This window comes from Coregonus clupeaformis, chromosome 9, assembly GCF_020615455.1.
Source record: "Coregonus clupeaformis isolate EN_2021a chromosome 9, ASM2061545v1, whole genome shotgun sequence".
In the NCBI taxonomy this organism is placed as follows: domain Eukaryota; kingdom Metazoa; phylum Chordata; class Actinopteri; order Salmoniformes; family Salmonidae; genus Coregonus; species Coregonus clupeaformis.
Window position 1 is genome coordinate 29676754 of NC_059200.1, and position 25420 is coordinate 29702173.

The 25420-nt window shown below is 41.6% G+C and overlaps 1 protein-coding gene across 1 annotated transcript; it reads left to right on the forward strand.

Moving 5' to 3' along the window:
• On the forward strand, positions 1-24794 carry LOC121573819 (polypeptide N-acetylgalactosaminyltransferase 9-like). The gene is made up of 10 exons (XM_041886135.1): positions 1-600; positions 6652-6841; positions 14552-14718; positions 15348-15522; positions 19704-19901; positions 20089-20206; positions 21923-22108; positions 22228-22461; positions 24115-24282; positions 24397-24794. The coding sequence occupies exons 1-10, from the start codon at positions 360-362 to the stop codon at positions 24541-24543; spliced, it is 1824 nt and encodes a 607-aa protein (XP_041742069.1). The 5' UTR covers positions 1-359; the 3' UTR covers positions 24544-24794.
• Positions 24795-25420: the final 626 nt, after the last annotated feature.

Below are 25420 nucleotides of genomic sequence, written 5' to 3' on the forward strand. Positions count from 1 at the left end.
CTGGCAACGAGATATATTGCCATGCTGCTAAGGAGTAAGCAATCAGTGGCTGAGTAAGCAATCAATTGGGGGGCAGGAGTTCGCCCGACAATATCTTCTGTCTTGGGACCACTTTGGAGAGGATGCCCTGGGCAATAGAATGGAAATGTGATTCTACATTGGTTTATTGTTTTTGACAGCCTTCTTGCCTACTATAATCCCTGCCGCGAGGGTGATGGTGATGAATGGACAGCTAATTTTCTGTGCGGTGCCTATGATGAGAATACGTGCCCATACACATACACAAAGATTGGTCACCAAACTTGGAGTGTGCGTGTTTTTCTTTCACGGGTAGATGCTGTAGTTTTCCCCTCGGTTTCATGGCTGGGGCACGGCGGATAAAAACTTTGTTGACTGTAAACATCTGCGTGTTTGTGGGCATTATACTGTTCTCGATTTACTGCAGAATTCAGGATCGCTCAAAGGAATTCAGGAAAAACGGCAGGACCACTGAGCAAAGATCTAACCATAGAAATGGAAAAGTCACTAACTTTGTGGACAAGCAGGCTATTCTTCAGAGGCTTGAGCATCTTGAGGACGTGGTCTACCATCAATTAAACGGTAAATGATTGATCGATGTGATCATGAACATCAAGAGTCAGCTCGGTGTAACTTCATTTCACCCCATGTCAGTGCTTTATTCATTAATTGTATAGTGCTTCGAGTAAATCATGCATTTTACATTGTTTCGTGGATTTGCTACATCTCAGCTGTCATATAACCCATGGGTTTCGTACTTCTCTTATCTTGGAATAACCGATCAAACAGGCCCGCATCTACCTCATCCATATTTACAGTACCATTCCCAGCATCACCTTCAGCCACATGTCTACCCTGCTTTTCAATCATCCCAAAATAACCTAGACAAAGGGCTCTGTTTGTCTTCCAAAAGTTTGGCATTATACAAGTCTAATCCATATGGAGAGTTATAGTTTGTTTTATATAACATATAATTGTGGATAATTAACACTATTACAGTATATAGACTGTGTGATTGGCCATAATTATATATTTTTTACTAGATCAGGGGTGGCCAACACTCTTACTGGAGAGATACTAATAAGGTGCTCATCAGCACCTTGATTAGCTGAATCTGAAGTGTTTTAGAGGACTGTCTGGAAACAAAAGCCTGCACATCCAATAGCTCTCCATGGGTAATGTCCATGGCCCCTCTTTTTAGCACCTAAAATATTGAATAACATTGTCTTTGTGGAGCATAATTAAAATCCATTACCAAGCAGTTTAGAAGGATGGATGGTGTGTCAGCCTTAATTGATGGTTCTTAGTCTAGTTATCCTGAAATATCACCTCTTCTTTTGCTGCACAAGGACTAAGGACTAAAATCAATGAATAACAAAGTCACCCAAGAAGAAATCTCTATACCCCACTGTCCTGAGGTTATATAATAATAAATCAATAATAATACATTTAATTTGTTTACTGCTTTTCATTACAGTGTTGTCTCAAAGCTCTACATAGGCAAAAATACAAACAATGATAATAAAATAAAAAATACAATGTAAACATCATACATTTAGAATCAAGGCAGGAAATAGCAATTATAAATCCTAAAATGACTTTCCAGATTAGGACTATAAGAAAGAAAGTCAGTAGAAATGTGTTGTTTAAGCAGGGACGCAACTTTCACTGGGGACATGTCCCCCCCACATTCTGAAATTGCATTTTTGTCCCCCTCCAGTTTTATCATTGGAATGTGATACAAAACGAGGCAACGGTGTGCTTTAGGACCATGCGGACGCCTCTGAGTGGTCGGGTAGGCTGTTTGGAGTGTTAATCCGACTGGAAAAAAACGAATATACAGTGGGGAAAAAAAGTATTTAGTCAGCCACCAATTGTGCAAGTTCTCCCACTTAAAAAGATGAGAGAGGCCTGTAATTTTCATCATAGGTACACGTCAACTATGACAGACAAATTGAGAAAGAAAAATCCAGAAAATCCCATTGTAGGATTTTTAATGAATTTATTTGCAAATTATGGTGGAAAATAAGTATTTGGTCACCTACAAACAAGCAAGATTTCTGGCTCTCACAGTCCTGTAACTTCTTCTTTAAGAGGCTCCTCTGTCCTCCACTCGTTACCTGTATTAATGGCACCTGTTTGAACTTGTTATCAGTATAAAAGACACCTGTCCACAACGTCAAACAGTCACACTCCAAATTTCACAATGGCCAAGACCAAAGAGCTGTCAAAGGACACCAGAAACTAAATTGTAGACCTGCACCAGGCTGGGAAGACTGAATCTGCAATAGGTAAGCAGCTTGGTTTGAAGAAATCAACTGTGGGAGCAATTATTAGGAAATGGAAGACATACAAGACCACTGATAATCTCCCTCGATCTGGGGCTCCACGCAAGATCTCACCCCGTGGGGTCAAAATGATCACAAGAACGGTGAGCAAAAATCCCAGAACCACACGGGGGGACCTAGTGAATGACCTGCAGAGAGCTGGGACCAAAGTAACAAAGCCAACCATCAGTAACACACTACGCCGCCAGGGACTCAAATCCTGCAATGCGAGACGTGTCCCCCTGCTTAAGCCAGTACATGTCCAGGCCCGTCTGAAGTGCATTTGGATGATCCAGAAGAGGATTGGGAGAATGTCATATGGTCAGATGAAACCAAAATATAACTTTTTGGTAAAAACTCAACTCGTCATGTTTGGAGGACAAAGAATGCTGAGTTGCATCCAAAGAACACCATACCTACTGTGAAGCATGGGGTTGGAAACATCATGCTTTGGGGCTGTTTTTCTGCAAAGGGACCAGGACGACTGATCCGTGTAAAGGAAAGAATGAATGGGGCCATGTATCGTGAGATTTTGAGTGAAACCCTCCTTCCATCAGCAAGGGCATTGAAGATGAAACGTGGCTGGGTCTTTCAGCATGACAATGATCCCAAACACACCGCCCGGGCAACGAAGGAGTGGCTTCGTAAGAAGCATTTCAAGGTCCTGGAGTGGCCTAGCCAGTCTCCAGATCTCAACCCCATAGAAAATCTTTGGAGGGAGTTGAAAGTCTGTGTTGCCCAGCGACAGCCCCAAAACATCACTGCTCTAGAGGAGATCTGCATGGAGGAATGGGCCAAAATACCAGCAACGGTGTGTGAAAACCTTGTGAAGACTTACAGAAAACGTTTGACCTGTGTCATTGCCAACAAACGGTATATAACAAAGTATTGAGAAACTTTTGTTATTGACCAAATACTTATTTTCCACCATCATATGCCAATAAATTCATAAAAATCCTACAATGTGATTTTCTGGGAAAAAAATTCTCATTTTGTCTGTCATAGTTGACGTGTACCTATGATGAAAATTACAGGCCTCTCTCATCTTTTTAAGTGGGAGAACTTGCACAATTGGTGGCTGACTAAATACTTTTTTTCCCCACTGTATATATATATATATATATATCCCCCCCCACACTTCTAAAACCAAAGTTGCGCCCCTGGTTTTAAGGCCCGTTTTATATGTTCCGATTGATGAAGCAGCTCTCAGATGGTCAGGGAGAGCATTCCATAGGTGAGGGGCAAGGGAGCAGAAGGCTCTGTCCCTCATAATACAGAGAGTGCGAGGTGGCTCATTGATAGAAATTAGGTCGCTGATGTAGGTGGGAGTCAATCCATTCAAGGCTTTAAATACTAGGAGGAGGATTTTAAAGTAGTTGACCGGTAGCCAGTGGAGTTCAGCAAGGATGGGGGTGATGTTGGATGACTTCTTGGTCCTGGTCAGCACTCTGGCAGCACTATTCTTGAGAAGTTGTAGCCTCTAAAGTGATTTGGCTGGATGGCCCTGATCAGAGCGTTGCCATAGTCAATCCAGGAGACGATGAAGGCGTGGATGAGTTTCTCTGCATCTGGCTGGGAGAGCGATGGTTTGAGCTGGGTGATGTTTCTTAGATGGACAAATTATGTTTTGCAGATATGTTTTATATGGGCATTAAAGGACAGAGAAGGATCAAACTTGACTGCCAGGTTATATATCAGATACAGTGGGGAAAAAAAGTATTTAGTCAGCCAGCAATTGTGCAAGTTCTCCCACTTAAAAAGATGAGAGAGGCCTGTAATTTTCATCATAGGTACACGTCAACTATGACAGACAAATTGAGAAAAAAAAATCCAGAAAATCACATTGTAGGATTTTTTATGAATTTATTTGCAAATTATGGTGGAAAATAAGTATTTGGTCACCTACAAACAAGCAAGATTTCTCGCTCTCACAGACCTGTAACTTCTTCTTTAAGAGGCTCCTCTGTCCTCAACTCGTTACCTGTATTAATGGCACCTGTTTGAACTTGTTATCAGTATAAAAGACACCTGTCCACAACCTCAAACAGTCAGACTCCAAACTCCACTATGGTCAAGACCAAAGAGCTGTCAACGGACACCAGAAACAAAATTGTAGACCTGCACCAGGCTGGGAAGACTGAATCTGCAATAGGTAAGCAGCTTGGTTTGAAGAAATCAACTGTGGGAGCAATTATTAGGAAATGGAAGACATACAAGACCACTGATAATCTCCCTCGATCTGGGGGCTCCACGCAAGATCTCACCCCGTGGGGTCAAAATGATCACAAGAACGGTGAGCAAAAATCCCAGAACCACACAGGGGGACCTAGTGAATGACCTGCAGAGAGCTGGGACCAAAGTAACAAAGCCTACCATCAGTAACACACTACGCCGTCAGGGACTCAAATCCTGCAGTGTCAGACGTGTCCCCCTGCTTAAGTCAGTACATGTCCAGGCCCGTCTGAAGTTTGCTAGAGTGCATTTGGATGATCCAGAAGAGGATTGGGAGAATGTCATATGGTCAGATGAAACCAAAATATAACTTTTTGGTAAAAACTCAACTCGTCGTGTTTGGAGGACAAAGAATGCTGAGTTGCATCCAAAGAACACCATGCCTACTGTGAAGCATGGGGGTGGAAACATCATGCTTTGGGGCTGTTTTTCTGCAAAGGGACCAGGACGACTGATCCGTGTAAAGGAAAGAATGAATGGGGCCATGTATCGTGAGATTTTGAGTGAAAACCTCCTTCCATCAGCAAGGGCATTGAAGATGAAACGTGGCTGGGTCTTTCAGCATGACAATGATCCCAAACACACCGCCCAGGCAACGAAGGAGTGGCTTCGTAAGAAGTATTTCAAGGTCCTGGAGTGGCCTAGCCAGTCTCCAGATCTCAACCCCATAGAAAATCTTTGGAGGGAGTTAAAAGTCTGTGTTGCCCAGCGACAGCCTCAAAACATCACTGCTCTAGAGGAGATCTGCATGGAGGAATGGGCCAAAATACCAGCAACAGTGTGTGAAAACCTTGTGAAGACTTACAGAAAACGTTTGACCTGTGTCATTGCCAACAAAGGGTATATAACAAAGTATTGAGAAACTTTTGTTATTGACCAAATACTTATTTTCCACCATAATTTGCAAATAAATTCATTAAAAATCCTACAATGTGATTTTCTGGATTTTTTTTTCTCATTTTGTCTGTCATAGTTGACGTGTACCTATGATGAAAATTACAGGCCTCTCTCATCTTTTTAAGTGGTAGAACTTGCACAATTGGTGGCTGACTAAATACTTTTTTTCCCCACTGTATAACGTTTATATATCAGGCCTTAGGGATGAAATTCATGCCAGATGGTGACATTTCTGCAGCAGGTTTGACTATTAAGGATGTAGGATCTTAATTTGATCACTCTTTTGTTGCAGATAATTTTCCTGAACCGCAGGATATGCAGATGGACTTCGTGATTTACATACATTCACTGAAAACCTGCACTGTAACACACGGTTATATTAACAGTATTGCACTGTTCATGTAGCCTACTTTTGGCCAGCTAATGGCCTAACCACCGATCAAGCAACATTATAGACTAAACGTTCAAATCCTGTTGATGCAGGATTATTGTACTGTGACAATATAGGTCAAATTAAGGTCCTACATCTGTATACCACATTTACTGATTCATCTTCATTATCCAATGTGGTGTTTGTCTGATCCATTTGCTTTCTAAAATCCACCTCAAGGGACAAGCTAATTTAATCAATTACTTCATGCAATAATTAAGTTTCAACTATGTCACTTTCACACTTATAATCAGTGTTTAAATGCATAATCAGTTCAGAAGATGGATTAGCAAGATGCCAGGTCCTGCTGTAATACTGACAGTATAAGCCATTCTACTGAAATTACAAGTCAATCATCCTGTCCCCTTTTTGTGTATTCCTCTCCACTAGTATAGTCTATGTAAAGAATAATAATAACAACATTGAGCTTCCTTCTACCTGGCTCTCCTGTTTGTCAGTCAGACTGGGAGTTTCTAAAGATGACTTTTAGTATTATTTCATCCAACGTCATCCTATCTTTAACAGGGAAGGTGCTGTCAGTAGACATGTAAATTATTTCCTCTGTCTACACTTCAATTGCCAACTCTCCAATTCATGCTCACATTTTGTATAGTTTCTCAACAGAAAAGAGACAGTTCAAATTATTGACAAATTGAGATGAAAGGTGTAACAGCTTGCTTGCTTTTGTGATCCAGGGGCACCTCAGACAGCAAAATGAGTCTGACATTTTCCTCTGAATTTCCACAGGGCTGGGAAAGTCGGTTGGATTACTGGAGGGACAAGTGGGTCTGAGACAGGGGCAGGCCAGGACCCCTGCAACCCTGAGAAACCCTGTCCGTGACCCAGATGGGGGAAAGTATGAAGAGTATGGCTACAACGCACAGCTGAGCAATCAAATCCCACTGGATAGATCCATTCCGGACTACAGGCCGAAAAAGTTGGTCCTAAACCCTGCCCTCACAGCTTGAAAACCAGAAAGTAACATTTGAGTTTAAAAATTGTAATAGAGGAGTCGAATAATGGAGCACCCGATACTAGCAATGATAGGGATTGTAATATTAAATAACATTTATAGTAAGTATAGTATTTTATAAAAGGATAAAACGATATAACAAGAAAAGATAACAAGCAGAATAATACATACAATACATAAATACAAATAATTAGAACATGGCTTTTTTGGCGGGAGGTTGTTGTTTTGGCGGATGGTTGTTGTGGTTGGTCCTGTGTTCTCTCTGGCGTCCTTTCCCCCTTGCGGCAGATGTGGATGCGGGTCCATACATTTCTTCCGCAGTCAACCATGTGGTGTGCATTTTTGTGTTTGAAGAGGTGCAGCGTTAAGTGAGTGAGAGGGGAAATGGTTGCATGTCCCAGAGCTGACGGGGGTCTATGAGCAGGGGTAGTGAGAGAGAGCTTTCAATTTTGTGTAGATGAGGGATATACATTTTTAAATATAGTATACATCTAATCTAATTTTTTATTGTCCTATCATGATGGAAAGATCCCTAACCCTATAACCTGGACACCCACCTGAGCGACCCATACACCAAAGAGAAGTTCCCATCTCTTTTATGGACCTGCTGTGAGTATGCAGCCTAAACAGAGAAATAAATGCGGTCAGAGACATACTTGAGCAGCAACACCCCCTCAAGATTCTGAGCCTGCCTGGCAGGGTTGGTCCTACAAAGCCAGAGCCCCCTGATGGGAGAGCATAATATACAAGGAAATTCTCAAAGCTGCTAATGAGAACCTTGACGACCTTTTACCTAGCCAGTGGGGATTCCGGTGGGGTACGCCCACCCAGGTAGTGGCAGTGCTGGCAACACTGGCTGCAGTAACCCATGGGGAGGGGGTCACACTCGGACAATCAGAGAGGGGGTTTATCATTGTGGCCCAGGTGGCACAAAATAATCAAAGGTCTGACCGCACGGAGATGCTTGGGGAAATGGTTACAACAGGGGATCAGAGTGTTTGTGTCTCAGGTGAAGAGGGTGGATCTGATCTCCATCACCTAGGACTTGACATAGATTAAGTAGATTAATCAAATCTCACATTGTTGTCAATTTCTGCTCAATCTGCAAGCTTTCTCAATCAGCTTTAACTGTATGTGCACTCGTAAATCATGTTCTTTCTTGAGTTGGGCTCTGGGATATAACAGACGTTGAGTATCTGATTTTATGGTGGATTGTGGAGGAGGGGGGTTGAGTGTGTTGGAGTATGTGAGTATGTGCGTGTGTGTTTGTCCGGCATCTGTTGTGGGGGAGTGGGGATGTTGGGGGGGGGGGGGGGGGTATGGGATGGACCACGGGAATTATTTGCTAGGATAATAATTGCTTGTCAATAAATTAAATGTAATACAATGGCAATCCGGGTTATATGTTAAAATCCTACGCATGAACTGCTGACATTATTACGCATATTAATTGATAATGATGGAAAATAGGATATGCATAATAAATAAAAAAAGAGTTATATATATATATAGAGGTGACAGCATTGGAAATGCTTTTGGCGGTTAATCTGCTTCTGTTTTGTGGGTGGCACTGTGTGCTGTTTTCGATGGATGGGTCCTGGCCTCTTGGGGCCTTAGGGATCCGGAGGGACGTGGGTGGGATGCTGATCACTGGGATGATGGCTCAACTTGGGATGGGGAGGGGCTTTAGCGGGGGAATTAGTAGAGAACAATTGAAGGGTTACTTAGTAGCAATGCAAATATCATGGTACAGCTATATGGACACTCAATCATTACGGTATTTTTTATTGGTAAATTTACAAACATATATAATGATAAATAGACTTGAAACTTGTATCTCATTACGGTGTATGGTGAAATAAGTATAGCCAGTTATAATTCTAATGGCTTAGCTGATAATAACAAAAGTAGAACAATATTTACATGGCTCAAAGAGAAGGAATATAATATCTATTGTATACAGGAAACTTATTCAACAATTCGAGATGAAGTTGCGTGGAAAAAGGAATGGGGGGGGGATATACTTCTCCCATGGGCAAAGAAATTCAAAAGGGGTGATGATATTAATTAATAGTAATTTCGATTCCGAATGTGCAAATTGTCCAAATAGATACGCAAGGTAGATGGATTATTTTAAATATGTTATTGGACCATAAACAGATATGGCTCATTAACCTTTACGGACCAAATAATGATGATCCACAATTCTTTGACAATATATTTAATAAATTATCAACCCTGCAAGCAATTCAAGACAATATTATTATGGTGGGGGATTATAATACTGTTTTAAATAGCTCAATGGACCGTAAAGGAAATCACACCACAAACAATTGTGAATGTCATGGATACATTAGAACTAGTAGATATATGGAGGCTTAAATATACTGATCTAGTGAGATATACATGGCGGAGACTGAATCAAGCTAGTAGTCTTGACTTCTTTCTTATCTCATTCTCGTTGGCACCAAAAGTTAAAAAAGTGTTGATAGGGGGCAGAATGCGGTTGGACCATCATATAATTGGCATATACATTACTCTTACTGAATTTCCACGTGGGCGAGGATATTGGACATTTAATCAAAGCCTATTGGATGATAATTTATTTATAATTAGAACAAAGGAATTTATAACTGACTTTTTCCGACATAACATAGGTACAGCAAATCCCCTTATTGTATGGGACACCTTTAAATGTGCCTTTAGAGGCCATGCAATTCAGTACTCATCTCGAAAACAAAAGCAATTTAGGTCAAAAGAGTTTATACTAACAAAGGAAATAGAAAGTCTAACAGAGCAGATAGATCGCAATAAAACTGTAACATAGAGGCTCAGAATAAATTAGAGGAAAAACTAAAAGAAATGGAGAAACTTATTCAAGAAAGATCAAGTGTAATGTATTATAAAAATAAAGCAAACTGGATGGAATATGGTGAAAAATGCACAAAATTATTTTTTAATCTTCAACATAGGAATGCTACCAAAAATAACTTAATGAAACTGGTTACAATTGACGGAGTCACCCATGATTCACCAAATTATATTTTGAAGGAGGAAACAAAGTACTTTAAGCATATGTTTTCTTTTCAGTCGCCTCCATCTCCTCTAACTGAAGCTAATTGTAGAGATTTTTTTCTATTGATAATGTCAAATTAACAGCAATACAGAAAGACTCATGTGAAGATGAAATTACAGAGGAGGAATTTCTGGATGCAATTAAAGACTTTAAGTCTGGGAAAACTCCAGGGTTGGATGGCATACCAGTCGAGGTATACCAAACCTTTTTTGATATACTAAGAGGACCGTTATTAGCATGTTTTAACCACTCCTATGTAAATGGTAGATTATCTGACACTCAAGAAGAAGGTCTGATCTCATTATTACTGAAACAGGATACAAGTGGAAAATATAAAGATCCAGTCCATTAAAAAAATTGGAGGCCCCTTACACTTCAGTGTTGTGATGCAAAAATTCTAGCAAAATGTATAGCGCATATAATTAAAAAGGTATTGTCGGATATTATTCATTCTAATCAATTTTACATGGAAGATACATTGGAGATAATATAAGGCAAGTATTGGAAAGAATAGAACACTATGGAAAATATGGGAAACCAGGCCTGCTATTCATAGCAGACTTCGAAAAGGCATTTGATAAAGTACGACTGGGGTTTATATATAAATGCCTGGAGCATTGTAATTTTGGAGAATCTCTTATAAAATGGGTCAAAATCATGTATAGTAACCCTAGGTGTAAAATAGTAAATAATGGCTATTTCTCAGGAAGTTTTGAACTGTCAAGAGGAGTGAAACAATGTTGTCCACTATCGGCATATCTATTTATTGTGGCCATCGAGATGTTAGCTATTAAAATCAGATCCAATAATAATATCAGAGGATTAGAAATCCAGGGCTTAAAAACAAAGGTGTCATTGTACGCTGATGATTCATGTTTTCTTTTAAATCCACAACTAGAATCCCTCCACAGCCTCATAGAGGATCTAGATACATTTCCTAACCTCTCTGAATTACAACCAAATGATGACAAATGTACTACAGTGGGGAGAACAAGTATTTGATACACTGCCGATTTTGCAGGTTTTCCTACTTACAAAGCATGTAGAGGTCTGTAATTTTTATCATAGGTACACTTCAACTGTAAGAGACGGAATCTAAAACAAAAATCCAGAAAATCACATTGTATGATTTTTAAGTAATTAATTTGCATTTTATTGCATGACATAAGTATTTGATACATCAGAAAAGCAGAACGTAATATTTGGTACAGAAACCTTTGTTTGCAATTACAGAGATCATACGTTTCCTGTAGGTCTTGACCAGGTTTGCACACACTGCAGCAGGGATTTTGGCCCACTCCTCCATACAGACCTTCTCCAGATCCTTCAGGTTTCGGGGCTGTCGCTGGGCAATACGGACTTTCAGCTCCCTCCAAAGATTTTCTATTGGGTTCAGGTCTGGAGACTGGCTAGGCCACTCCAGGACCTTGAGATGCTTCTTACAGAGCCACTCCTTAGTTGCCCTGGCTGTGTGTTTCGGGTCATTGTCATGCTGGAAGACCCAGCCACGACCCATATTCAATGCTCTTACTGAGGGAAGGAGGTTGTTGGCCAAGATCTCACGATACATGGCCCCATCCATCCTCCCCTCAATACGGTGCAGTCGTCCTGTCCCCTTTGCAGAAAAGCATCCCCAAAGAATGATGTTTCCACCTCCATGCTTCACGGTTGGGATGGTGTTCTTGGGGTTGAACTCATCCTTCTTCTTCCTCCAAACACAGCGAGTGGAGTTTAGACCAAAAAGCTCTATTTTTGTCTCATCAGACCACATGACCTTCTCCCATTCCTCCTCTGGATCATCCAGATGGTCATTGGCAAACTTCAGAAGGGCCTGGACGCTGGCTTGAGTAGGGGGACCTTGCGTGCGCTGCAGGATTTTAATCCATGACGGCGTAGTGTGTTACTAATGGTTTTCTTTGAGACTGTGGTCCCAGCTCTCTTCAGGTCATTGACCAGGTCCTGCCGTGTAGTTCTGGGCTGATCCCTCACCTTCCTCATGATCATTGATGCCCCACGAGGTGAGATCTTGCATGGAGCCCCAGACCGAGGGTGATTGACCGTCATCTTGAACTTCTTCCATTTTCTAATAATTGCGCCAACAGTTGTTGCCTTCTCACCAAGCTGCTTGCCTATTGTCCTGTAGCCCATCCCAGCCTTGTGCAGGTCTACAATTGTATCCCTGATGTCCTTACACAGCTCTCTGGTCTTGGCCATTGTGGAGAGGTTGGAGTCTGTTTGATTGAGTGTGTGGACAGGTGTCTTTTATACAGGTAATGAGTTCAAACAGGTGCAGTTAATACAGGTAATGAGTGGAGAACAGGAGGGCTTCTTAAAGAAAAACGAACAGGTCTGTGAGAGCCGGAATTCTTACTGGTTGGTAGGTGATCAAATACTTATGTCATGCAATAAAATGCAAATTCATTACTTTAAAATCATACAATGTGATTTTCTGGATTTTTGTTTTAGATTCCGTCTCTCACAGTTGAAGTGTACATACGATACAAATTACAGCAAAATCGGCAGTGTATCAAATACTTGTTCTCCCCACTGTATATTACGTATTGGATCACTAAAAAATACAATTTTTACATTACCATGTAGTTTATCAATAAAATGGTCTGATGGTGATGTGGATATACTCGGAATACATATCCCAAAGGAAATAAATGATCTCACGTCAATACATTTTTATAGAAAGTTAGCAAAAACAGATAAGATCTTACTACCATGGAAAGGAAAATACCTGTCAATTTGTGGAAAAATCACCCTGATTAACTCTTTAGTATTATCCCAGTTTACCTATTTGCATATATTAAATTATATGAGAAAAAAATATTCCATTTTATTTGGAACGACAAGCCAGACAAAATTAAAAGGGCCTATTTATATAATGAATATGAATTCGGAGGACAGAAATGATTAAATATTAAAGCATTAGACCTATCACTAAAAGCTTCAGTCATACAAAAGTTATACTTAAATCCGAACTGGTTTTCAAGCAAATTAGTAAGATTGTCTCACCCAATGTTCAAGAAAGGCCTTTTTCCCTTTATTGAGATTACAACAACTCATTTTCAGTTATTTGAAAAGGAAATTATCTCCCAAATATCACTATTTCTAAAACAAGCCATAGAAAGTTGGTTGCAATTTCAATTGAATCCTCCAGAAACGACAGAACAAATAATGCATCAAATATTGTGGTTAAATTCAAATATACTAATTGACAAAAAAACTTTATTTTTTGACAGAATGTTTAAAAAAGGTATAATCTTCGTAAATGATATCATCGGTAGGACTGGTGGAGTTATGCAGCTAACAAAAACATATGGAAATGTCTGCTCTACCCAAAATTACAACCAAATAATTGCAGCCTTACCGCAAAAGTGGAAGAGGAAAGTGGAAGGGGGAGAAAGTAAGGAACTTGTCTGTCGGCCTTGCATTAAAGAACATAATTGGTTAAGGAAAACTGTGATAAATAAAAAAAGTATATCAGTTTCACTTAAGGACCAAAGGATTGACAGCCGTCCCATATAGATTGCAAAATAGTTGGGAAGAGATTTTTTGACGTGCGATCCCATGGCATAGTGTTTATGAACTGACACGCAAAAGCGACACGGATTAAAAATTAGAATCTTTCAATTTAAATTATTATATAAAATTATTGCTACCAATAGAATGTTATTTATATGGGGGATACAATCTTCCCAGCTCTGCAGATTTTGCTGTGAAGAGACAGAATCATTAGATCATTTGGTTTGGTTCTGTCCATTTGTAGCTTGTTTTTGGACACAGGTCCAGGAATGGCTAAAGGATTGCAATATTTACCTGGAGCTAACCTTGCAGATAGCATTACTGGGTGATCTGAAAAGTCATAGTCAATCGATCAATAATATAATAATACTTTTAGCAAAAATGTTTATTTTTAATTCACAATCTGTAGAAGCAATGAGAATAGAAAGGTTCAGAACTTTTGTAAAACATCACAGTACGGATGAAATATATATGGCAAATAGAAATCCTATATGGATGGTGTTAAGAGATAGATGGGAGGTATTGAATGGAGTTGAAGGATGGGACTAATAACAAATAACAACAAATAATAACAAGATAACTAATAATGTAAGCATACTGTGTCCATAATAAGTATATAGGTTGTATGTTGGGAGCTTTTGGGAAAGAGCACAGTTAGAAAGATATGGCATATAGAAGCAAACCGGATGGACATCATGAAAATGATCGGAGAGGTTGAGAGTAGAAGAAGTTCAGGAGCAAAAAATAAAATAAAAAAACTAAAATATAATTATTGTAAAATTGACTGTGTCCATAAGGTGTAGATAGTAAGTATAGGCTGGAAGTAGAGGCCTGGGCATTGTTGTTCACTAATTTACCCCAAGTAGGGAAAGGATGGCAGGGTTGAAAAGTAATAAAGGGGAGTATATATATAAAAAACATGGGGGATTGGAAGTGATGCAGACAATTACATTGATAGAAGTTACAATCTATCTGCAATATTAAGCTGATCTACCCCCAAAAAAAAAAAAAAATCATTTGAGTTTAGGGCACTGATGTGACAGCTTCTCACTAAATTGTGTTGACAGGTGCAAGCTGATGACCTACCCAGATGACCTCCCTCAGATGACAGTGGTGTTCATCTTTGTAAACGAGGCCTTGTCTGTGATCCTACGGTCAATCCACAGCCTGGTCAATCACACACCTGCACACATCCTCAAGGAGATCATCCTGGTGGACGACAACAGTGACAGTGGTAAGTGAAGGGCTTTTACAGTGCGTGTGTGTGTGTGTGTGTGTGTGTGTGTGGACGTATTTAACTATACTTGTGGGGACCACAAGAATAGTAAACGAACAAAAATTGGACCAACTGGGGACATTATGATAGTCCCCACAAGGTAAAATGCTATTTCTAGAGGGTTTAGGGTTAAGGTTAGAATTAGTGTTAGGGTTAGAATTAGGTTTAGCGTTAGGAGCTAGGGTTAGTTTTAGGATTAGGAGCTAGGTTTAGGTTTAGGGTTAGGGTTAGGGTTAGGGTTAGGTTTTGGTGTTAAGGTTAGGGTTTGGGTTATGGTAAGGGTTAGGGTTAGGGGTTAGGGAAAATAGGATTTTGAATGGGACTGAATTGTTTGTCCCCACAAGGTTAGTTATACAAGACTGTGTGTGTGTATGGGTGTGTGTGTAAGAGGGAGGAAGAGAGAGAGAGAGAGAGAGGGAGAGAGGAGGTAGTGAGGAGTGGAGGAGAGAGAGAGAGAGAGAGAGAGAGAGAGAGAGAGAGAGAGAGAGAGAGAGAGAGAGAGAGAGAGAGAGAGAGAGAGAGACTTACCTGAAATGATTGTTTTCTAGTTTGAGCTCCAACACTTGATTCTTTGTTTGTTTTTTCAGTGGACCTAAAGCTGAACCTGGATCAGTATGTGAATAAGAATTATCCAGGCCTAGTGAAGATTGTTAGAAATAGCAGACGAGAGGGACTTACACGGGCCAGAATCCTTGGATGGAAAGCTGCCACTGCACCAGTTGTTGGCTTCTTTGACGCACATGTTGAGTTCAACACAGCATGGTGAGAAAGAGATTCTTATTTCCCCTCAGATTGAAAAGGAGTTTAAAATAGTCTCATGCATTATCATCAATCAGATGCAGATTCTTCCCAATACTGAGGTGCAACACTCATATATGACCTCCAATATGTAGCTACATACTGTACTATTTTAAGCCTGGAATTCATTACACTGAGACTCCTTTCCTCTTTTGACCTCACCCTCTCACCGTCCCCCCCTACTCACAAGGCAGGCAATACGCTTGACCTCATCTTTACTAGATGCTGTTCTTCTACTAATCTCACTGCAACTCCCCTCCAAGTCTCCGACCACTACTTTGTATCCTTTTCTCTCTCGCTCTCCTCCAACACTACTCACTCTCCCCTACTCAGATGGTAATGTGCCGTCGCAACCTTCGCTCTCTCTCTCCCGCTACTCTCTCCTCTTCCATCCTATCATCTCTTCCCTCTGCTAAATCCTTCTCCCTCCGATCTCCTGATTCTGCCGCCTCAACCCTCCTCTCCTCCCTTTCTGCATCTTTTGACTCTCTATGTCTCCTATCCTCCCGGCCGGCTCGGTCCTCCCCTCCTGCTCCGTGGCTTGACGACTCATTGCGAGCTCACAGAAGAGGGCTCCGGGCAGCCGAGCGGAAATTGAGGAAAACTAGACTCCCTGCGGACCTGTCATCTTTTCAATCCCTCCTCTCTACATTCTCTTCCTCTGTTTCCGCTGCTAAAGCCACTTTCTACCACTCTAAATTTCAAGCCTCTGCCTCTAACCCTAGGAAGCTCTTTGCCACCTTCTCCTCCCTGCTGAATCCCCCTCCTCCTCCCCCTCCCTCATCCCTCTCTGTGGATGACTTCGTCAACCATTTTGAAAAGAAGGTTGACGACATCCGATCCTCATTTATTAAGTCAAATGACACCGCTGGTCCTGCTCACACTGCCCTACCCTATACTTTGACTTCTTTCTCCCCTCTCCAGATGACATCTTGCGACTTGTGACGGCCGGCCGCCCAACAACCTGCCCGCTTGACTCTATCCCCTCCTCTCTTCTCCAGACCATTTCCGGAGACCTTCTCCCTTTCCTCACCTCGCTCATCAACTCATCCTTGACCGCTGGCCATGTCCCTTCTGTCTTCAAGAGAGCTCGAGTTGCACCCCTCCTCAAAAAACCTACACTCGATCCCTCCGATGTCAACAACTACAGACCAGTATCCCTTCTTTCTTTTCTCTCCAAAACTCTTGAGCGTGCCATCTCTAGCCAACTCTCCTGCTATCTCTCTCAGAATTACCTTCTTGATCCAAACCAGTCAGGTTTCAAGACTGGTCATTCAACTGAGACTGCTCTTCTCTGTGTCACGGAGGCTCTCCGCACTGCTAAAGCTAACTCTCTCTCCTCTGCTCTTATCCTTCTAGACCTATCCGCTGCCTTTGATACTGTGAACCATCAGATCCTCCTCTCCACCCTCTCCGAGTTGGGCATCTCCGGCGCTGCTCACTCTTGGATTGTGTCCTACCTGACAGGTCACTCCTACCAGGTGGCGTGGCGAGAATCTGTCTCCGCACCACGTGCTCTCACCACTGGTGTCCCCCAGGGCTCAGTTCTAGGCCCTCTCCTATTCTCTCTATACACCAAGTCACTTGGCTCTGTCATATCCTCACATGGTCTCTCCTATCATTGCTACGCAGACGACACATAATTAATTTTCTCCTTTCCCCCTTCTGATAACCAGGTGCCGAATCGCATCTCTGCATGTCTGGCAGACATATCAGTGTGGATGTCGGATCACCACCTCAAGCTGAACCTCGGCAAGACAGAGCTGCTCTTCCTCCCGGGGAAGGACTGCCTGCTCCATGATCTCGCCATCACGGTTGACAACTCCATTGTGTCCTCCTCCCAGAGTGCAAAGAACCTTGGCGTGACCCTGGACAATACCCTGTCGTTCTCCGCTAACATCAAAGCGGTGACCCGATCCTGCAGGTTCATGCTCTACAACATTCGCAGAGTACGACCCTACCTTACACAGAAAGCGGCACAGGTCCTAATCTCGTCTGGATTACTGCAACTCGCTGTTGGCTGGGCTCCCTGCCTGTGCCATTAAACCCCTTCAACTTATCCAGAACGCTGCAGCCCGTCTGGTGTTCAACCTTCCCAAGTTCTCTCATGTCACCCTGCTCCTCCGCACACTCTACTGGCTTCCAGTTGAGGCTCGCATCTACTACAAGACCATGGTGCTTGCCTACGGAGCTGTGAGGGGAACGGCACCTCCTTACCTTCAGGCTCTGATCCTACACCCAAACGAGGGTACTACGTTCATCCACCTCTGGCCTGCTAGCTCCCCTACCTCTACGGAAGCACAGTTACCGCTCAGCCCAGTCAAAGCTATTCGCTGCTCTGGCACCCCAATGGTGGAACAAGCTCCCCCATGACGCCAGGACAGCGTAGTCACTGACCACCTTCCGGAGACACTTGAAACCCTACCTCTTTAAGGAATACCTGGAATAGTATAAAGTAATCCTTCTTCCCCCACCCCCCATAAAAAAAAGGTGGTTGTCCCACTGGCTATCATAAGTTGAATGCACCAATTTGTAAGTCGCTCTGGATAAGAGCGTCTGCTAAATGATGTAAATGTAAATGTAAATGGTGTTTGTGCGTCTGAGTCTTAAGACAGTCTGACAGAAGAAGAGCACTCTTATTTACATATCAGAGGTATTCCTTTCCGTCAGTAATGGAAAGACAAGGAGGTACAGTAGTCACTGCAATCCATCGTCACCACACCACTTTGGAAAGAGCAATTAATTCAGGAAAGGTTACACTAACTCTCAGAGGTTATCCCTATTTGTTCTAAAATGATATTGCAGCTGTGAAATGTAGACTCCTTATTTGTGCTCTTTTGCTAATGTTATGACCACAACGGAAAATGATCTCTGATTGCATCAGTAAATTAGTTTACACTGAAAAAACAGAACCATGTGTCCCATGTGAGGCCATCAGCGTGAGCGTTTCACTACAGCTGTAATACAGAGAACTGCTAGCTATATACATACATTAACACTGATTTGGTTTTGATCTCTGGAACAGGCGTGAAATGGTAAAGGAGCTGTCAAGTGTAAGGAAAGATGAAAAGTGTACCTCCCTCTGCTAGCAGTGAGGAGTCAGGATGTTTTGATGATGATGAAATGCTTGAACAGACTGCGGTGGTCCCGTTTTCCCCCTGGGAACAGATGAGATGACAGAAACATGATTTACTGTCATGCTTTCCTATCATGTCAGCACGTACACTACATCTACAGCAGAGGTACTCAAATAATATTTGGAAAGGTCCGCCCTTACAAAAAAAACACGTGAAAAATGCAGTTTCATATGTGAAAACACATGTCAAATTTGCAGTTTCACATGTGAAAATCAATCATGTGAAAATCGTATTTTCAGTTTCACATGTAAGGAACATTCACATGTGAAAATCTAACTTTCACATGTGGAATTGCAAGTTCACATGTGGTGGTGAAATAGTGCTATTCTCCTCACATGTGAAAAGGTGGTGTTAACATGTTGCTATGGAATAGGAATTGCAAATTCTGTAATGAAATTCTGTAAAAAGGTAACTTAGCCTGCCTGAGTATAATAATAAAGTAAAAAGGTAACTATAATAATAAAGGGTGTTAAAAATAATTATTTCTCATTTCTGAGCCATCCATTCGGGGTGTTACTGCTGCAGGCTCACGCCTCTCTTCTTCCTACGTTGGTTAGTGACCTTTGGAAGAAGCTCAGTGAAAAGAACAGAGAAGCTAGCGCTGTCTCCTTATTTATCCTGTTTAACATGTTCAAATTAGCGCTGTCGGAGTTAATCAGTTAACTCAAGTTAACTTTTTGCAATTTTTGTGTAAAAAAATGTTTTATTGCATTGTCTGAAAGTGTTCAAAATACCCTGTAATCTATACAGCTAAAAACAACAATGCTATGTCAAAACAAGTTGACTTTGAGGTTAAAGAAAGTGTGTTTATCAATTTACCTGATTTTGCTAATCGTTACTTTGGACAAAATCAATACAGCAATATTGTTGTAATGCTTTTTGTATATTAATCACAGCAAATCCTGCGATAAACTCAATTACATTTTTGAATCGTTTGACAGCCCTAGATGACATTAAAATGTAAAAATGCACATGTGAAAGTGTAGCGTTTCTTTCCTCCTTTGACAGGGCAGAGCCAATCCTAACAAGAATCAGGGATGATCGAACACGTATTATTCTCCCGTCAATCGACAACATCATGTACAACACATTTGAGGTGCAGCAGTATGCTAACGCAGCCCATGGCTACAGCTGGGCCCTGTGGTGTATGTACATCATCCCCCCTCAGGCCTGGCTGGACAGAGGAGATCAGACGGCCCCCATCAGGTATGGGAAAAATATATATCTCAGATATTATTAGGGGCAGGTACTTTGGCAGCACTCTGATGCAATACTCTGATGTATGTTGTTTACAGTAAATGTGGGCTTGAAAAACATGTTCATAAAATATACAATATTTTACAACTCGCTTCTGTACTGTGTAGTTATACAAGATGTGATTTCTCCTATTCAGGACCCCTGCCATGATTGGTTGCTCCTTTGTGGTGAACAGAGAATACTTTAGAGATATTGGCCTTCTAGACCCAGGCATGGAGGTGTATGGAGGAGAGAACATTGAGTTGGGCATGAGGGTAAGTTTCTAATTGGTACATACTTAAACTAAGAACTGAGGAATATGTTGTGTAAAGTAATCCGTTAGTTTAAGCTAGGTAAGATGTAAACCCTGTGGTCCATTATGTGTTAGCCGAGTACAAAGATATTATAGAGCAAGAAAATCATTAAGTCTTAGTGACTGGAGAGTTTAAGTGTTTGTGTGCTGGAAGTTCAATTACAGTCACAGTATAAAGGATGTGGGTGTGATTTAATATGAACATAACGGCAGCAAATTATTCAATTGATTTTGGCCCCATTTTCATTTGAGTGATCCAAATAGATTTCAATATCTTTAAACGGAATCGGCTGCCATTATCAGAAGTATGATTCAAAACAAGTTCAGTTTTACTAGCGAACAGAATGGAAAAATCCATCCTATCATTGACCTGAGGAGGTCCAAAAATAACTTCATCCTGATAGTTTCCGGTGACTTGGCATCGATGTCTTGTTATTGAAACATATGGGGCAGTTCTGACTAATTTCTCTCCCTGCATGTTGTAAATATGTTTTCTGTGTGGCTCTGCTGACATCATTAAGTAGTCATTAGGCTCTAAGCGTACAGGGAGACCAGTTGGCATGAATATGGATGAAAGTTATCCTGCACCGCACCACCTGGTATTCTGCTGAATAACAAAAACATGCCCTTGTAGTGCACCAAAAACATTTCTGTGTCAAGTGATTTGTGAATTATTTATTTCACAAAAGACCTGTACCCATTTGGATTCCTTTACTCTGCAAAAATATTACTGAGATAGTTTTAATTGTTTTTGGGAGACAGGACTATTTTGGTTTGTAGACAGTCAAAAAGTCTGCAGTGACATTGGAGTGGAAGTTGTGTCCCAGTGTGAGAATTGAATGTGATCCAGAACTGCAGTCACCTACCAGTGTCCCACTGGCACACAGGCTGGTGCGTTGGCATATTTTACACTTCATTGCCCCAGACATGATCGTTATGACGTGAGAAGCAGTGTGCGGGAAACGAGAGGACACACAGGAGACAGCTGTAGAGAGACGGATGGGGAGAGAGGGAGGAGAGAGAGACGGGTACGGAGAGGAGGAGAAGAAGAGGCCATGTTTGCACCTATTACTGTCAGAGGGGAATAAAATACAAAAAATGTGGTCCAGGTAGAAGAGACAGTGGGAGAGTGAGCCAGCACAACAATAGAAACTCAATGAGAGACAGTTGATTGTATCAAAAGAGATTTAAGCCATACAATACTATTGTGAGGTACCTCTCTGTGCTGTGCTCACAGCGCTGGAGTATGGAGAGGTACTCTAAAAAACGACTCTTTGGCAACACCACTAGCACAGTATAATAATACACACAATGAAGTGGCCCTTTGTCTGAAAAATGTCCAAGCAATTCAGCAACTAGGCAATTGCTGATTGTTAACAGCTCTCCATGTGCCTGTGTTCAATTGCCTCTGCAACTCTATCTTAACAAGATTCATTTTTAGAATACAAAACTATATTTCTATTGTGCTCAGGGAAGGCTTCGGTCTTTCTTTCTTTCTTTCTTTCTTTCTTTCTTTCTTTCTTTCTTTCTTTCTTTCTTTCTTTCTTTCTTTCTTTCTTTCTTTCTTTCTTTCTTTCTTTCTTTCTTTCTTTCTTTCTTTCTTTCTTTCTTTCTTTCTTTTTTTCTTTCTTTCTTTCTTTTTTTATTTATTTCTTGAACTGTCTATGTTATTGCTTAGGTATGGCAGTGCGGAGGGAGTATGGAGGTGTTACCTTGTGCTCGGGTGGCACACATTGAACGCACCAAGAAACCCTACAACAACGACATTGATTACTATGCCAAGCGCAATGCCTTGAGGGCAGCCGAGGTGTGGATGGATGACTACAAATCCCATGTATACATGGCCTGGAATATTCCCATCAATGTGAGTCTAGTGTAGTTCCCTAAAGGGGAACAATATCCTACAGCTCAATTGCGTCGACTAACTTCTGATCTTAATTGGTCATTGTTTTTGGTGCTGTGAATTGTTTTCTAACTAATCAGAACCCTGGAGTTGATTTTGGAGATGTTTCTGAGAGAATCGCCTTGAGGAAGAAATTGCAATGTCGCAGTTTCCAGTGGTATTTGCAGAATGTGTATCCAGAGATGCGAGTGTACAACGACACCATCACTTACGGCGAGGTGCGAAACAGCAAGGCCAGTGGCTATTGCTTAGACCAAGGACCAGATGATGACAACAGTGCGATTCTCTACCCGTGCCATGGCATGACATCTCAGGTCAGGGGATCTTCTGCTGTTGAACTATAAATTCAGTTTTTTTTTTACTGTGAAACAGGTAGGGTGTATCACAGGATTTTACCTGTTTAAATATAGCTGGGGGAAATATGATCTTCTGGTTTTCTCTTACACAAGTGCTTACATTAGAAAACATAAATCACTTCCCCATACACCCTGCCCCCCTCACACACAACCACAATACATCATCCATCCCTCTACTTTTGCTTTCAAGCCCTTCCATTGTTCATCTCACAGTGGTTGTTTGTGATGTTATCTAGCTTGCTTTAGCATGGTAATTCTGTGAATTCCAAATTAATATGCTTGACACAGGCCAATTATACACTGTAAGGTTAGGCTATCCCTCTACTCATAATAGTGCAGCAGCACCTGTGATGGGCTCCAACATCCTCTCTGACATCTAGTTTCCTGAGTGTTGTTCACTATAAATAATTAAACCCTGGCTTTTGTAATCGTCTGTGCCCTTCACTGTGACAGTCAATGGATTGAAGCTAACTTTTGGCTTATGAAATTAAATATTAGGAGTTATGTGAAATTAACTCGTCAGATAGGATCACTGGGTGTCATTTATCAAACATGCACTCAAACAAAGGTTTGTATGGTCCATTAAGCTCATAAACAATTGAGCTTTCATCAGCATGGAACATACAGTCAACACCATATGTATTTGGAAAGTGAATCTCACATATTTTTGGGGGCTTTGTACTCCAGCATTTTGGATTTTAGATTTTTTAAAAATCATATGCGGCGACAGTACTGAATGCCCCCATTTTTCATCTTATCTACTCACTTAGAAAGAAATTACTCCAGTCATTAGTCACAATTCAGTTTCTGTTGGGCAAAACATAATCCAAAACAAACTGCAAATGCATCCAACGAGTTTGTAGAGTCACAGGCTTGATGTAGTCATTGCTTGCAAGCAATATGGGACCAAATACAAAAAATGTTACTACTTTAATTCAACACTACAATAATACACCTTCTAGTGGGGGGACTAAATACATAAAGTGCTTTCATTCAATGTATGAAAATACCCTCAAATAAAAGGTGACATTATATACTGTCACCTAATATGAAACATTCAAATCCAAAATGCTGGAGTATAGTTTTGCTTCACTGTCTATATACATATGGTGTTGAATGTACATACACACACACATCCCTATGATATCAAGGCTACATTATCATTAGCTATTATTTCAGCCAATTACACAGCAAAAGTGTATGGGACATTGCAACAGTAACTAAGGAGGACGGGTCTTGCATGGGATTTGATAAAGGTTCAGTAGAGCTGGATTCAAGACTTACTTGGTCATATCCCGTCTTTCGTTTCAAGATGGCCTTTCCACTGTGTAGTCGTGTTTCAGTTGTTGAAAGAGCAGGCGCTGGTTTGATATCTCTTGTTCAGCTCAAGAGGTACTATTACTTACCTTTGTTTTGCACTCAATGCATCAAGAAAGATCTTTCTCATGAGACAGCTCAAGTATTATATACACAATAACATGTACCATTCCTAGGTACAGATGTTTTCGAAAAGTTTTGTATTGTCCAACAACTATGTGGGTGCTTGCATAGGAAGAATCTGTGTAAAAGCTTTTATATTGATGTTTACCTGGCATTGACATTATTTTTTAGCTGGCCCGTTACACCTCAGCGGGGCTTCTGCAGCTTGGTCCCCTGGGCTCCACTACGTTCCTGCCCAATACCAAGTGTCTGGTGGACGAGGGACGAGGGCGGACGCCAAGTCTAAAAAAATGTGAGGGAGTGTCACGCTCATCACAGAGGCTTTGGGACTTTACTCAGGTAAAACTTCAAAATGTCATGGCTTGTGGGGAAACAAGGAATCCTGCCCGCCAAAGCTATATAGCTTGTTAATACTACAATAATAATCCCAGCTTGGTCCTCTTCCCTCTGTAGAATGGTCCAATAATCAGCAGAGACACTGGTCGTTGTTTGGAGGTAGAGATGTCTAAAGAGGCCAGCTTCGGCCTGCGCCTGGTGGTCCAGAGGTACTCTGGTCAGAGGTGGACTATTAGGAACTGGATAAAACCTCCACGACACTGAGGACAGTCTCACGCTCAATATGGAGGTACACCATGTACAGGCCAGCTGAAGTGTACAAAGGGACATTGACCCTTAACTTGTAGGACTTGGACTATCCTCTTCACAAAGATTGTGTTCCTTTGGATTGAGGCTATAGACTCTGTTGTCTGCTCCTGGAAAGGTCAAGCATCTTAACACCAACCTTCAACATCTCAAGCACCTTACATTTTTACATATTTAGCAGACGCTCTTATCCAGAGCGACTTACAGTTAGTGAGTGCATACATTATTATTATTATTATATATTTTTTTCATACTGGCCCCCTGTGGGAATCAAACCCACAAACGCCATGCTCTACCAACTGAGCTACATCCCTGCCAGCCATTCCCTCCCCTACCCTGGATGACGTTGGGCCAATTGTGCGCCGCCCCATGGGTCTCCCGGTCGCGGCCGGCTACAACAGAGCCTGGATTCGAACCAGGATCTCTAATGGCACAGCTAGCACTGCGATGCAGTGCCTTAGACCACTGCGCCACTAGGGAGTCAGTCATCACAAAGTATGGAGGATACATATCCCTACGAAGAACCATATAATGTACCATATCCACTACAGAGGTTGCCTAAGGCAGAGGCCCCCCTACCTCTGCGGAAGCACAGTTCCCGCTCAGCCCAGTCAAAACTGTTCGCTGCTCTGGCACCCCAATGGTGGAACAAGCTCCCTCACGACGCCAGGACAGCGGAGTCACTCAGCACCTTCCGGAGACACTTGAAACCACACCTCTTTAAGGAATACCTGGGATAGGATCAAGTAATCCTTCTACCCCCCCTTACCCCAGCCCCCCAAAAAAGGTGGTTGTCCCACTGGCTATCATAAGGTGAATGCACCAATTTGTACAA